Source organism: Prionailurus bengalensis, chromosome F2 (assembly GCF_016509475.1).
Source record: "Prionailurus bengalensis isolate Pbe53 chromosome F2, Fcat_Pben_1.1_paternal_pri, whole genome shotgun sequence".
NCBI classification, from domain to species: domain Eukaryota; kingdom Metazoa; phylum Chordata; class Mammalia; order Carnivora; family Felidae; genus Prionailurus; species Prionailurus bengalensis.
Window position 1 is genome coordinate 8,224,069 of NC_057353.1, and position 15,330 is coordinate 8,239,398.

Sequence of the window (15,330 nt, forward strand, 5' to 3'; positions counted from 1 at the left end):
TCTTTCAAAGCGGACGTAGCACAGAACAGGTATTCATGCTCTGGGAAATTCTTGGAAAATGTGATCCATATCAGATCTTTTTTTTTTTTTTTCTAACAGAGGTTGTTTTGCTTAGTAGAAGTCAGTGCAGGGGCACCTGGGCGGCTCAGTCGGTTAAGCTTTCGGCTCTTGATTTCGGCTCAGGTCATGATCTCACGGTTCATGAGTTTGAGCCCCACGTCAGGGTCTGTGCTGACAGCTTGGAGTCTGCTTGGGATTCTCTCTCTCTCTTCCTCCCCTGTTCTCTCTGTCTCAAAATAAATAATCATTAAGAAAAAAGTCAGTGCACGTTTCTGATAGAAATATTGAAAACAAATGAAAACATAGCATTCAGATGCCATTTTCCTGTTATAAGCTTTTTCGTGTGTTCTTATGCTGCATTTCAGTTTTATTTGTTTAATGATATTTTTTTAAGCATTGCATTGATAATGGGTTTAAAAAGAAGAAAAGTCAAAGTAAAGTATACTCTAGCTTAGAAACTAAAAACCTTATACCCCGATTCCTCAGTCCCAATTTTAGCGATTCTAATGCATCATTCCAGTTACCAGCCTTGGTTATGGTCATTCCTCCCGGTCCCCACGGAAATGCATGATATGTACAATATGCTGCAACTCCGTAGCTTGATGTATCTTGGCTATTTTTGTATCAGTGTAGAATGATCCCCCTCATTCTTTGTTTAAGCTTATTTATTCCGAGAGAGAGCGTGAGTAGGGGAGGGGCAGAAAGAGAGGGAGAGGGAGAATCCCAAGCAGGCTGTCAGCACAGAACCCACCTTCTAATCCTCTCTCTCTCCCTCTCTCTCCCTCCCTCCCTCTCTCTCCCTCTCTCTCCCTCCCTCTCTCTCCCTCTCTCTCTCTCTCTCTCGATCTCTCTCTCCATCTCTCTTTCTCTCTCAAAAATAAATAAAACATTTAAAAAAATGAAATTAATTGTAGGTTGTAGATCTACCAAAAGTGTGTGTACATTTAAAATTTTGATAGTTACTCCTGAAAGTCTTTCCAAAAAATGAGAGTATCTTTTGTCTCATCTCCTTGCCCAAACTTGGTATTGTTAGCATTCTCCAATCCAGTCAGATAGATCAGATTTAGCATTCATTATTGTAATTTATGTTTATTTAACATAGATGAGGTCAAGAACCTTTTTCCTGCTCATTTTTTCTATTAGCTCCTCACCATCCATTTTAATTATTTCTAATTATGCATTAGATTTGTACTGTAAATTCTGTGCTGTTTTGTATGTATTGGACTGAATATTTTTCAGTATTTTTCCAATATATTTTCCAATAATTTTTCCTTTTATTAAAAATAAATATCACGTTATAAACATGTATGTGCTGGGGCGCCTGGGTGGCGCAGTCGGTTAAGCGTCCGACTTCAGCCAGGTCACGATCTTACGGTCCGTGAGTTCGAGCCCCACATCAGGCTCTGGGCTGATGGCTCAGAGCCTGGAGCCTGCTTCCGATTCTGTGTCTCCCTCTCTCTCTGCCCCTCCCCCATTCATGCTCTGTCTCTCTCTCAAAAATAAATAAACGTTTAAAAAAATTAAAAAAAAAATGTATGTGCCTTTACAACATAATATTCTGTTCCTATGATTATACGATGATTTCCTTAACATTCCCATATGAAGAACCTCCAATTCTTCCCTAATATAGATAACAATACAAAACATTTCTGGGGACAAACCTTTACTCATTTTGTTTCCTTACCACAGAACCCCTGCCCATCCCCTGCCCACTAGCCAGATAACAAGATCAGAATATAAATGTTTTTATGTCTCTTGACATTCACAGCTTGTTTTCACTGAGCAAAATTTGGCTTTTTTGGTTTGTGTCAAGTTTTTATTTAAATTCTAGTTGGGGCGCCTGGGTGGCTCAGTCTTTTGAGCATCCGACTTTGGCTCCAGTCATGATCTCGCAGTTCGTGGGTTCGAGCCCCACGTCGGGCTCTGTGCTGACGTCTCAGAGCCTGGAGCCTGCTTCGGATTCTGTGTCCTCTCTCTCTGCCCCTTTCCGGCTTGCACTCTGTCTCTCTCTCTTTCTCAAAACTAAATAAACATTAAAAAAAAAAAAACCAATCTAAATACTAGTTAGTTACCGTAGAGTGTAATATTGGCTTCAGGAGTAGAATTTATTGATCCCTCACTTACACGTAAGACCCAGTGGCAATGAATAGAGTGAATTGTTTCTCAGTTTGAGGTGTCGGGGCGGGGGGACCATCTGGGTTGGTTCACATCGCACCTCAGAGGAAATCGGTATTCGAGCTCAGAAACAAGACCCATTGGGCTCTTTTCTCACTTCCTCCCACTGCGGCGGGATAAGTTGTGAACCATTTGCTTCCTTCTCAAAATCTGCTTGCTTTTCAAAGCGATCAGCAGGAGCGGGGCTCGTTAGCCACAGATCAGGGGGTAGCTCGTTTACGGCACAGTAGTACCGACGAAACTGATGATGACGGAAGAGGGGGCGGTAAGCAAAGGAGCTTTCTGATCCCCAGTGTCATTGATTCACCGCCTTGTCCTGAGTGTGCAGAACTGGCCAGTCTCTTTCGTGGCAGGGGTGGGGGGTGGGGGCGTCGTTGGCGGACCATCCCTTTACCCTCTCGGGCAGCTGGTGGGAGGGAGCTCGCTGCCCACCCCGAGCGGAGGCAGCGTCTTCAAGTTTAGCCTCTGCCAAGGCCGCTCGCGTCCAGTCGGCCAAAGCCGAGAGCCTCGAGCCGGTGTGCCGGGGACCACACTCCGCCCTGTGCCGCAGCTTCCTGCCACTGTCCCTGGGCTCCACGGAATCCGCTCCGCTGTCTGTCATGTCACCGTTAGGAGCCACATCTGGATTTTGGTCTTTTCTGTTATTAACAGCAGCAGCAGGAGGAGGAGCGTAGCAGTGACGAGAGTCGTCATCTTGCGCCGAACGTCCTTCCGTTCTCTTCTCAATCTCCTCTGGACTTTACCAGGTTGTTACTGATATTAGCCCCACTTTGCCAAGTGGGAAACTGGAGGCTTTGAGGAGAATCCCAGCCCCATCTTGTCTGAACTCCAGCTGAGTCCTTCTAAAGCTTAGGATGCAGAGTCGCATCGGTCCCAACTGTGTCCTGAGGCAGCGTCGGTAATCTCTTTCCCGCCAGGCCCTGGGTGGGTGGTCGCAGTCGCCGGATGGAGGAGCTGCCCCAGGCGAAGAAGTGATCGGGGAGGAGCTTTCCCTGCTTCCCAGTTTGGTTCGGTCCTGCCTGGTGAGCCACCGGGAAGCTGCACCTTGATCAGCAAGCTGCACCCACAGGCGGGTGGGTGACGAGTGCTGTGCTGGGCTCCCTGCGGCAAAAAGCCTTTGCTGGGCTCCGGTCCTGCTTCCCGACGGTGCAAGGCTTCCACTATAGCTGTGGGGGAGAGGGGCGCGTGAAATAAACAGAACAGAAAATCTACCATTTTTAAGTACGCAGCTCAGTGGCAGGGCCGTGCAATCATTACCACCGTCCATCTCCAGAACTTTTTTCACCTTGCAAAAATTAAAAAAAAAGAAAAAAAAGTTTTTTTTAGATTTATTTATTTTTGATAGAGACAGAGCACAAGTGGGGGAGGGGCAGAGAGAGAAGGAGACACAGCATCCGAAGCAGGCTCCAGGCTCTGAGCCGGCAGCCCAGAACCCAACACGGGGCTCGAGCTCACAAACTGCGAGATCATGACCTGAGCTGAAATCGGTCACTTCACCGACTGAGCCACCCAGGCGCCCCTCACCTTGCAAAAATAAAACACTATACCCATCAAACAACTCCCCGTTCTCCCTTCCACTGGCCTCTTGCAGCCACCATTTTCCTTTGTGTCTACGAATTTGACTACGTTAAGTCCGTGACATGAGTGGAACCAGACAGCGTTTGCCCTTTCGTGCCTGGCTTAGTTCACTTCACATAATGTCCTCGAGGCTCATCCATGTTGTAGCAGGTGTCAAAATTTCACTCCTCTTTAAGGCTAAATATTCCGTCGTATGTATAGATCACATTCCGCTTATCCATTCACTCATCGGTGGACTCTTAGGTTGCTTCCACCATTTGACTATTGTGAATAATGCCGCCGTGAATAGGGGTGCACAAATATCCGTCAGATATTGTATAAATATCTGCTTTTCATCTGGGGAGTATGTACCCAGAAGCGGAATCGGTGGATCCCAGGATAATTCCATGTTTGTGTGGTAATGTTTTTAGGAATACCCGCTCTGTCTTCCTTATATGGTTGTAGCATTCTGCATTCCCACCAGCAGTGCACAAGGGTTCCAGATTTCTCCATATCCTCACCAACACTTGTTACTTTCTGTTGTTTTTCTTTGGTGTCTCTTTGTTGGTCTTTACAATAGCCATCCTGATGGGCGTGAAGTAGTCTAATTAAAGTTCTCTCAAGAAAACCTCTATGGGAATTAGTTGACAGATTTGTCTTCCTTTTTCACTAAAGAAGGTGAGTCTCCTTCATGGAAACTTGCTGATTTGAGTATGATTATTCAACGAAACTGTCTCCATGGAAAGTCTGATGTCGGTTTGATTGCTTGCTGTCGGTTTGATTACATTTTGACCGGTCACAGGAAACTTACGAGCCCCAAGTTCGCATATGCCAAACTGCCCTCATCTGAGAGCTCTGACGGAAGTCGGACAGACTGCAAACTTTAACTTGGCCACTTTCTCAGTTATCTAGTTTTGGGTTTTTTTCCTCTCTCTCTCTCTTTTCCTTCCTTTTACCTGCTTGTGAGCATTCCACTACGTGTACCTCTTGGTAAAGGAAGATGCCCGTCTGGATGAAGGGTTCAGAGCGCAGGTGGTGGGACCAGCCAGACTTGGATTAAAACCCAAGTGTATCCAGGAAAAAATTACCTTCTCCAAGACTCCGCTTCCTCATCCTTACCGCGAATATCGCCTGCCTCGTGGGCTTGTTTTAAGGAGTATAATAAATGCTTCGCCAGATGCCTGGGCAGAGTAAGCAGCGTGTAGCTATAATCGTCACCGTCCCCACCATCGTTATCAAAGGAAAAGACTTCACTATTTCTTAGCAGTTTTGCTCGAAAGGGAAGAATAAAGAAGAACGTTATAATAACCAAATAAAGCTAAAACAAAATTTCTAGGAAGTTTTGACCCAAAACCCAGCGGGGGGTGAGCTCCGTGCTCCCTCCATCCAAACTACACATTAAAGACTGTAGGAATCCAGTATAGAAAGATCAATGAATATTTGTAGAGGAGTGTTTCTATAAAACCATCGAGTGCTGTAGGACACGTGCTGCCACATTTGGACTACAGAGGGGATGTGTTCTCACTTAAGCTTTCTGTTTGAAAGCTCCCTGTTGTCTTCATGTCATTAAATGGTCTTTAGGTCAGTTGGGATGGACTCTAGAGGCTTCCTGTTACAAGGACCCTTCATACAGACCCTAGGTTTTACTCAGTTCCTCATTTGTTCCATTCCAGCTTATTAGTACTATCCCCACCATTATTTCACGAGCCCCCTAGGGCATTTGAAAGTAATTAGTGATCGGAATCCTCTTTTTCCCAAGTGTAGGAAGGAAATGCCTATCTAAAGAATGAAGTTACCGATGCCTAATAGGACAGGTAAAGCATAAGGAAACCAGATTTTTTTATTCTCTCCTGCCTTTGGGCACTTTGCTTGTTGAATTTCTCTCGTTGCTGGTCTAGATGACACATGTTTTCCAACCAGCCAATTCTGAGACAGGTTGTATTTTCAGTTCCAGTTTCTCATTTAGGCTGGAACTTCCTGGGGCAGATTTTAGCTTTGCTTGAGAGATCACACTGAGTCCCTCAATCAGGCTCCTTCCATTCCTTTGTTCCCTCCGTCATCCGATTCAAATGCAGGCTTCTTCCTCATTAAAATAAAAAATGACTCACTAAGCCAGATAGCCTGTTCCTTGCCAATTTCTCAGGAAAGTGATAGTAATTAGGACGAACAGAACACCGGAGCAAGACTTCCAGAGCAAGGCCATCCACACGAGCCTTTTGTTATCTGTCCAAAGCATCACTCCGATTCTCTGGTGAAAGCAGCCCAGTGTGTGTGCCCAGCAGACCATCCACAGAGCACAGGCCTGGGAAGGCTACTGAAGGCTCAGAGCCTGTGAACCGGAGGGAGCCTACTGGAAGGCGGGCGGGGGAGAGGGGGGCGTGAGTCCTGTGTGGGATGCTGGGATGCTGGTTGCTGATGGGGCTTCTAAGAAAAACAGGAAAAGATGCGTGACCTCTGTGGTCAGTTGCTAGCAAGGAAGGTCACTTGCAAGGTTTATTTGAGCTCTGCTTTGGTATGTAAGAACATAATTGAGATTTTTTTTTTTCCCCCTCCAGAGTTGTAGTCCACATGAGATAAGCCTCTGATACTGACCCAAAGCCTGTAGTCATTAGGTATTTTCTGCCCCAAGCAGAGCTGTACTGAGAGCCGCGAGTCGGTCACTGGCAACTCGAGTCTCCATAAATGTATTTGATGATGGAAGCCACGGGTCACTGAAAAGGGCAGGACCCGTGTGGCCTTCCTCAGAGCGGCCCAGGCAGGGGTGTGTGGAGAGGGTCTGCTGAGCTGCCTGCCATGTTTTCGCCTCCTTTGGGGAAGAGGAACACACAGACTTTCTCTACCTAAATGTTACTGTTGGAGCAGGAATTTAAAAACGAGTGAACTCAGCTCAAATGCTTCTGAAAAGTTTGGTGTGATTTCCGACCTTGTACCCTGGGGGGAAAAAAATGTATTTGCAAAGTAAATAGGACTCTAGATTTTGTGTTCCGTCCCCACTTTGCATACGTGCGTGTATATGTGTTTGTTTGCAGTAGAAAATGATGGGCAGAGGGAGCAGAGGCTGTTAAGAGTTCTGAACACTCGCCCTGCGCTTGTGTTGTATTTGTGTGTGTACGTGTGTGTGTCTGTAAAACCACATCTGTAGACGTGGATGTACCAGAACGTAGACACCCACGGACCGCAACGCCCCGTCGAGTGTGCCCGCGAGGACCCTCTGAGATGCTGGGTGAGGATCGGAAACCCACCCCCCCCAATCCAGCTCACCCACCAGCCAACACGGCCGGGTCACCTGCCCTTGGAAGACATGGCGCCTTCTGATTTGTTGTGGGCCAGGGAGGGTACACGGGTTGGGAGGGAGGACACTTTCTATTTCACACCAGCAGCAAAAATAGGCCAGTGTGTTTGGGGTCAGAACATTTGATAACCCCTTCTTTCTCTGGTTGCACACCTATTTTTAGCCCCTTGACTTCCCCCATGTTTGAAAGCTGATTGGCAGACCCCTGATGACCAATGTCTTTTCTTCTAACAGCACATTCAAATGGCCTCTCGGAAAAACTTGCATTGCATGAGACCTAAAGCCTGCTTATTTAACACCTGCCCTTTAACTCGGGAAACAGCATGTTTAATGTCGCCCCCGTGCCTAGAACTTTCACCAGGTACTAGATGCCTGGAATTTCACCAGAGCCCATCTGGGCTACTGGCCCAGGCTGGGATCCCAGGGGCTCACTATCTTAGTTAATAATTCCTCACTGCCCTCCCAGGACAGCAGTGAACAACACGCGTGTGCACACACACACACACACCCCCAAAGGCAGAAATGTCACCCTCATATATTTCCACTGAAGGTACAGAAAGAGGAACCAAGAAATGTACGTTTGTCATGCTATTTGAGCTGAAGAGCATGAGAAATGCAAAACACACCCAAACCTAAATCAGTTCGCTTAAAACCAGGAGCACGAAAACATCGCCAACGTTATCTTTTTACGTGACTGTTCTCATTTTAGATGATGGAGGTGCTCTGTATTTCAAATTTCCCCAGTAGCTTCACACCCAGACTCTCTAATACAGAGTCGGGAATTGGCACACGGACAGAAGAGACCTATTTAATTGCCGCTTTAGCCTCAGCAGGTGGTTTGCGGAATTGAGGTCCTCTCGTGTTTGTACATCCCTGGGCCTGGCGTTGTGAAGCTGCCGTGGTCCGGGATGATGAGAGAATCTCTTCATCTGATTTAAAACATAAAGGTCAAGTCAAGGGTGCCCGGGTGGCTCAGTCGCTTAAGCGCCCGACTCTTGGTTTCGGCTCAGGTCACGATCCCCCAGTTCGTGGGATCGAGCCCCACATCGGGCTCACTGCTGTCCGCTCAGAGCCTGCTTCGGATCTTCTGTCCCCCCGCTCTCTGCCCCTCCCCTACTCATGCATGTTCTCTCTCTCTCTCTCAAACATAAATAAATATTAAGAAAACCATTTTTAAAGAAATACTAGCATAGGGGTTAAGCTTTCATTTTAACTGCTAAACGTACACAAGGGAAATTAAATTGACTTCCAGACCATCACATTAACCTGTGGTATGATTCTGGGAAAGAAATTTCCTTTCAGCCTCGTTAAAGTTCCAAGGGCAAGGATAATTATTGCCTTTTTTTTTTTTAATAACATATGGGTCATCAAAATCTGTCCCCAAGAGCCAGAGAGGTGTGGATACTTGGTACCATGTTCTAGAAGCTCTGTCCACGCCACCAGTGCACATCTGTGTGGGTCATCTGCTTCCTGAGTGCTCTGGCCAACTGCGGTGCAGGCCCAGGTTGAGATTGTAGCCAACTTTGGCTCGCTGGGCTTCCTGACCCGGTTTACGTATAGTTACTGGAATGTTACATAAGGGCCCAGGAACAGAAACGGGCACACCCTACGCCTGCCCTGATTTATATTCCCGCAGGACTCGTAGGTAAACAGGTGAGGAGCAGAGAGCCCTGGGACCACAGCATTCCCCGAGGAGAGCTGGGTAAGGCTTCTTAGAGGCAGTGACATCCCCACTGAGGCCCTCAGAATGAGTTGGCCAGGCCAAAGAGACCAGAGTGAATGTGCCCAGCAGAGGCAGCTGGGGAACCAGGATACGGGACAGGAGCTGCTCGTGGTGAGGAGGCAGGAGGGCCGAGCAGGGGCCGGTCACACGGGGCCTCAGTGGCGGGGTTACAGAGTTCAGACATTGGCCTGAGGCTGGCTTTGAGCAGGGAGTGACCCGGCCAGACTCACACAGAGGACTAAAGCGTTTCTGTCGAGGGATGAGGTCACCTGGGCCCTCACGGAAGTGAGGGCTGGCCAGGCTGGCCAAGCAGGGACCTGACTCCAACTTCACCCGGTGGGGGTTCACGTAGGCTGGGTCTTCCACGCCACCTGCCTGGTCAAGGGCCACACGCACCGCTCTTGCTTGTAAAAAGCTCTGAGAAGAGGTTTGGTGAAGGAAGGTTCCAGGACATAGAAGTGAAAGCAGAAAAGGTACAGGGTGTGGCTTCGGCCCTGGAGGTGTTTACTGTCTGGCAGGCCTGACATGATAAACACATTAAACAGCGTAAAAATAAAGACCGAGCTCTAATCGGTACCAGCACGTGGTTTTGTACAAGGTGACCCTTGACGGTGGGCAGAGAGTGACGAGAACTCATCGCAGAGGGGTTGAGGGAAGGGGAGGAAAGGCATTCCAGGAGAGGGTCCAGCAGAAGCACAGCCGGTAACAAGGAACAACACCTTGGCAAAGCGGCTTGGCCTTGCTGAAAGGGGGTTTGAACCGAGTGGATGAGGGGTGAAAGGCCCTCCGAGCTGAGACTCTTGGATTTCAAAATAGAATCCAGAAGAATACATTCATTCCTATGTGACGCGATCCTAATTAGAACTTTCTCTCTATCTGCTCACCAGATACAGCTCCTTCCTTCCCTCCCTCCCTCCCTCCCTCCCTCCCTCCTTCCTTCCTTCTGTCCATCCTCCATTCCTTCCTTCCTTCCTCCCTTCCTCCCTTCCTTCCTTCCTTCCTCCCTCCCTCCCTCCCTCCCTCCTTCCTTCCTTCCCTCCTTCCTTCCTTCCTTCTTTCCTTCCTTCCTTCTTCCCTTCCTTCCTTCCTCCCTTCCCTCCTTCCTTCCTTCACTCCTTCCTTCCTTCCCTCCTTTCTTCCTTCCCTTCCTTCCCTCCCTCCCTCCCTCCTTCCTTCCTTCCTTCTGTCCATCCTTGATTCCTTCCTTCCTTCCTTCCTCCCTCCCTCCCTCCCTCCCTCCCTCCCTTTCTTCCTTCCTTCCTCCCTTCCCTCCTTCCTTCCTTCACTCTTTCCTTCCTTCCTTCCTTCTTCCTTCCTTCCTTCCTCCCTTCCTCCCTCCCTCCCTCCCTCCCTTCCTTCCCTCCTTTCTTCCTTCCCTTCCTTCCTCCCTCCCTCCCTCCCTCCCTCCCTTCCTTCCTTCTTTCCTTCCTTCCTTCTTCCCTTCCTTCCTTCCTCCCTTCCCTCCTTTCTTCCTTCCCTTCCTTCCCTCCCTCCCTCCCTCCTTCCTTCCTTCCTTCTGTCCATCCTTGATTCCTTCCTTCCTTCCTCCCTCCCTCCCTCCCTCCCTCCCTCCCTCCCTCCCTTTCTTCCTTCCTTCCTTCCTTCCTCCCTTCCCTCCTTCCTTCCCTCCTTCCTTCCTTCACTCTTTCCTTCCTTCCTTCTTCCTTCCTTCCTTCCTCCCTTCCTCCCTCCCTCCCTCCCTCCCTCCCTCCCTCCCTTCCTTCCCTCCTTTCTTCCTTCCCTTCCTTCCTCCCTCCCTCCCTCCCTCCCTTCCTTCCTTCTTTCCTTCCTTCCTTCTTCCCTTCCTTCCTTCCTCCCTTCCCTCCTTCCTTCCTTCCTTCCCTCCTTCCTTCCTCCCTCCCTCCCTCCCTTCCTTCCCTCCTTCCTCCCTTCCCTCCTTCCTTCCTTCCTTCCCTCCCTCCCTCTCTCCCTCCCTCCCTCCCTTCCCTCCTTCCTTCCTTCCTTCCTTCCCTCCTTCCTTCCAGATCCTTATCTTTATAATTTGGTAATGTTTTTCCCTAAACATCTCATTTGGATTTCCTTAAAAACCTAGTTCTGCGAGTAGTAGTTTCACCTCCCTGGCTTTCCTACAGTTTTGTTTAAATCTTTGCTTCTTTCCTGTTAGCGTGCTTTATTGTCAGGGTGAAGCTCTCTGGTCATCGACAGTGCGGGGAGAGCTTGGAGAACCGGCCCTGTGGGCTGCTGATGAACCTGACAGCAAGGATCTTGCTGACCAAGGACATCCTGTTCTTAATACCCTGATAATTTCCTTGTGTGAGCATGGCCCTTTCTCCAGCTCTGTTTTCTCATTTGAAGCACGGGGATCATGACATCCGTGTAGCTCCGTGCAAGAATTTAGTGGGGGTCTTAAAAAAGATACCCCACACATTAGGAAACGTCAACACACGTAGCTATGACAAAAATCCGGTTGAGACGTGGTCACTGTTGATGGGGTTTTGGGGTGATGGTGGGGTTTGGAGCTGATGGCCAAGAAAGGATTCTTGAAGACACCTTTGGTGCAAAAAGGTGATTTTATTAAGGCGTGAGGACAGGACCTCAACCCTGGGGTTGCGCAGAATGACTGCTTATATACTGTGGGGTTGGGGGAGGTAAAGTCAAGGGAAGGCTTCTCAAAGTGATTTCCGTATGCTGAAGAGGATTGACAGGTGACTGGAGGCCTAGCTGTTGTCAGCTAAGGTTGTTTCTCCATTTAGCAAAGCATAATCATTTCCTGGAGATTAGGCTGTTGATGAGATATCTGTAAACTGATGGAGACGTGATCAGTTTAACCATTTGTTTTCTGTCCTCTCCTTTGTTCTTGGACAGCCAGGAGTGCCTGAGGAATATCACACGCGTCCCACCGGGGTGTGTTGGGGGGGGGGGGGGTCGGGTGGAGGGGTTGTGCTAGCTTGTGCTTGGCCCTCAGCTTGCCTTATGGCCCTTTTCAACCATCATTGGGGATTTGGGGTGGGGGCAGTTCTTTTAGAAAGGACTCAAAATAGCAGTTGTAATTTATCCACTGTATTTATTTGTTTGTTTAGTTGAGAGACAAAGACAGAGAGTGAGCAGGGGAGGGGCAGAGGGAGAGACAGAGAGAATCCCAAGCAGGCTCTGTCCTGTCAGCACAGAGCCCAACGCAGTGAGATCACGGCCCGGGCCGAAACCAGGAGTCGGACTCTTAACTGACTGAGCCTCCCAGGCGCCCGCCTACCCACGGTTTTCAAATTTTTGAAAGCTCAGAATAATAGACGGGAAAGGATTTCAGGAACTTGTAAGTCTTTTTGGTTTTCCTGATGGTCCTCTGTGGTAGGTTGCCCTCAACGGAAAATGAGAGCCCTTTTCTGTTTGCAGATTGCAGAGGGAATGGCATACATCGAGAGGAAGAACTACATCCACCGAGATCTACGAGCAGCGAACGTTCTGGTCTCTGAGTCACTCATGTGCAAAATTGCGGATTTTGGGCTCGCTCGCGTGATCGAGGACAATGAGTACACAGCAAGGGAAGGTATGTTGTCCTCACCGCTTCAGCTGTCTTGCTGTTTCGTTTTATTTCGGTTCTCTCTCTCTCTCTCTCTCTCTCTCTCTCTCTTTTCTTTTACAAAGCAATTACAATAGTCATCATTTAAAAAAAAAAAGAACTCCTGGGGCTCCTGGATGGCTCAGTTGGTTAAGCGTCCGACTTTGGCTCAGGTCATGATCTCGGGATCTGGGGGTTCGAGCCCCACGTCGGGCTCTGTGCTGACAGCTCAGAGCCTGGAGCCGCTTTGGATTCTGTCTCCCTCTCTCTCTGCCCCTCCCCCCACTCGCCCTCTGTGTCTGTCTGTCTGTCTCTCTCTCTCCCCCCAAAAATGAATAAACCTTATAAAAAAATTTTTAAAAAGAAGAAAAGAACTCCTTTGGTAAAATGTTCACAATGTACCATAGTTGCTGTTTGTGGGTCTATTCTAATAATCGTTTTTAAAAAATTACTCTCCTGATTAACTCCACACACTGTGTGTAAAGTTTATAAATGTTGTCATCTGTATTTCAATTAAGCAAAGGAAAACAAAGAGAGACTTGGCAAACAAAGATTAGACTTTGTTGCTAATTGTATGTTAAAGCTTTTTGCCCAAACAACGAAGCACACTGTTCCTAACTGTGGAGAAAACATTTGTAACGATAATTCTGTATCCTGTATTCTGGCCTTTCCATTGCGAATCAAAACTTGGAAAGTATGGCACACGGAGAAGTAAATGTAATGCTACAAAAGTACACCCCTTTGATTTAACCACGTTCCATGTTCTTCTACACGTACTAAAACGCACAGAGTAAGCTGGCTCATGGCTCTGTCTGGGGCTGTGCTCGCCTTTCCGTGTTGCTAAAGGTCTGAGGATCCTGAAGGTCTCACTCACGAAAGTTGCGTGCATATCTTTGTAGAGCCAAGCATTCTCTTGACATTCCCAAAAATGATTAAACAAGGCTTATTTTCCTGGAAACACACGCGTGCCGTTTCTGGAAGACGTCTACTGGATTTATAAAGGCGCATTGAGGGGCGCCTGGGGGGCTCAGTCGGTTAAGTGTCCGACTTCAGCTCGGGTCGTGGTCTCCCCGGTTTGTGAGTTCGAGCCCCGCGTCGGGCTCTGTGCTGCCAGCTAAGAGCCTGTGTCTCCCTCTGTCTCTGCCCCTCCTTTACTTGTGCTCTCTGTCTCTCAAAAATGAATAAATGTTAAAAAATGTTAAAAAAAAAAAAAGTGCATTGGAAACACCGCTTCGATCCGTTTAGCGTCTCTTGTGCCCATCATGGTTCAGGTGGCTCCCCCCTGAGGTTGGGTGATAACTTGTCCTCAGCGAAAAGGCAGGCGATGTAGGATGCCACGTTGTTGTCCTATCATCACCCTTCCCACCTTCTAGGTCAGGCCACGGGGACATTCGCAGCTGCTAAGGCCTCATAGTAAGTGGGAGAGCCAAGAACCGAACCCAGGAGGGGTAGCCTCGACCTACACCAGCCGGAATATATTCCACTGGTTTTGTTGGATATGACGAGACTGGTGTCTCACAAAAATAACTAACTGTTCTCGTGTGAGACAGGTGGCTTAGCACAGAGAGCTTGGGTTCTAGAATTAAATAGTAGCCATTTCAGGGCAACGGGAATGTTTAGCCTGTGCCAAGCACGCAGATCGACCCAGTTGACTCTGGCACCAACCTTGGGGAGGTTCCGTCTCCTCAGGTTCGAGACGGAGAGATACAGGTGCCCAGAAGGCCTAAAGACAGTTAAGTGACTTGTCAGGGTCACACCAAGCTGGAAACAGCAGACCTGGGATTCAAAGCAGGGCGCGCTGGGCAGGACTGACCTCCCCCCACCCACCTCAAGACACCCTGCCCCTCCCCCCCCCACCCCCCCCATCCCCCCTGCTGCTGCCCAGCCCTGTGGGGTTAGTCGCCAGAACGTGCTAGAGTGAGTACCCTGTGTGCAGGACCTAGCTGTTCTGCAGGGCCGTCTCCTGTCCTTACTGTTCTAGTTCAGATTTCCAACTTGGGTCTGATACTTCAAGAAATTCCAGAATCCTGGTGTCCTTACTGCTTCCCTCTGGGCAGATCATTATGCTACTCAGTTCCCACAAGTAGTAATGTTTGCTCTGAGCAAATGAAGGCAGGAGACCTGGACATTTGGAGTCGTATCTAAAATTCCCGCTCGTGTGGGTTTACAGAGATTGCCCGCCAGAATGTGCGCGTCAAGGGATTATTTATATTCCATACAAACATAGAATGGGTCCAGTGACCATCTGAACACTGAAGATGTATGCTTTGGAGACCGGTGTCGAGGGACAAATATGTGAGCGAAGAATAAATGCCTATACATTCCGTGTCATGTTCTTTTGTTTCAGGTGGGCCCGTCATGATGTCCCTGGGAGGGCGCACAAGGAGCTTTGCTTCTCACAAGGGGAATGCCCAAAAGGGACACAGGGGAGGGAGGCGACTATTTTCAGTATGATGTTTTCTACTGTCTCTGTTTTGTACTGTATGGAGGCACTCTCTATTCAAAAGAAATGATTAAAATCTTCCCCCAGAGAAGGAAAGTATGAAGGCCACAGGCCCATGACTTTTTTCGTGTCAGCTCAGAGGCCCAAGTGACACATGTCTTCTCCCTTAGGTGCCAAATTCCCCATTAAGTGGACGGCTCCAGAAGCGATCAACTTTGGATGCTTCACGATTAAGTCTGATGTGTGGTCCTTTGGAATTCTGCTGTATGAAATCGTCACCTACGGGAAAATTCCCTACCCAGGTATCGTTTGCTTACCTATTTTCATTCGAGTAGTACCCATGAAGAAAAAAAAGCCAAAGGGCAGGAGGCATAAAAAAATAAACCCATCCCAAAAGTTAAGAATAAGCCCTTTGTGCTAGAACTTGACTGTGACTATCTTTAGTGGAAAGTGTTCTGAAATAGGCTTAGATACTTCCCTGCCTTCCTATTGATTGATGTGTATTGAATGTGTATTGATTGAATGTGTATTCCCTTTTTAAAAAAATTCTTTTTAACATTTTA

At 48.3% G+C, this 15,330-nt stretch overlaps 1 protein-coding gene across 6 annotated transcripts in view; it reads left to right on the plus strand.

Moving 5' to 3' along the window:
• LYN (LYN proto-oncogene, Src family tyrosine kinase) overlaps window positions 1-15,330 on the plus strand; it is a 126,301-nt gene that overhangs the window by 100,346 nt on the left and 10,625 nt on the right. For all 6 annotated transcript variants that reach the window (XM_043601096.1, XM_043601097.1, XM_043601101.1 and 3 more), the window contains exons 11-12: window positions 12,159-12,312; window positions 14,938-15,069. In XM_043601096.1, coding sequence (XP_043457031.1) covers window positions 12,159-12,312; window positions 14,938-15,069 — 286 coding nt within the window. The remainder of the gene's footprint in view (window positions 1-12,158; window positions 12,313-14,937; window positions 15,070-15,330) is intronic.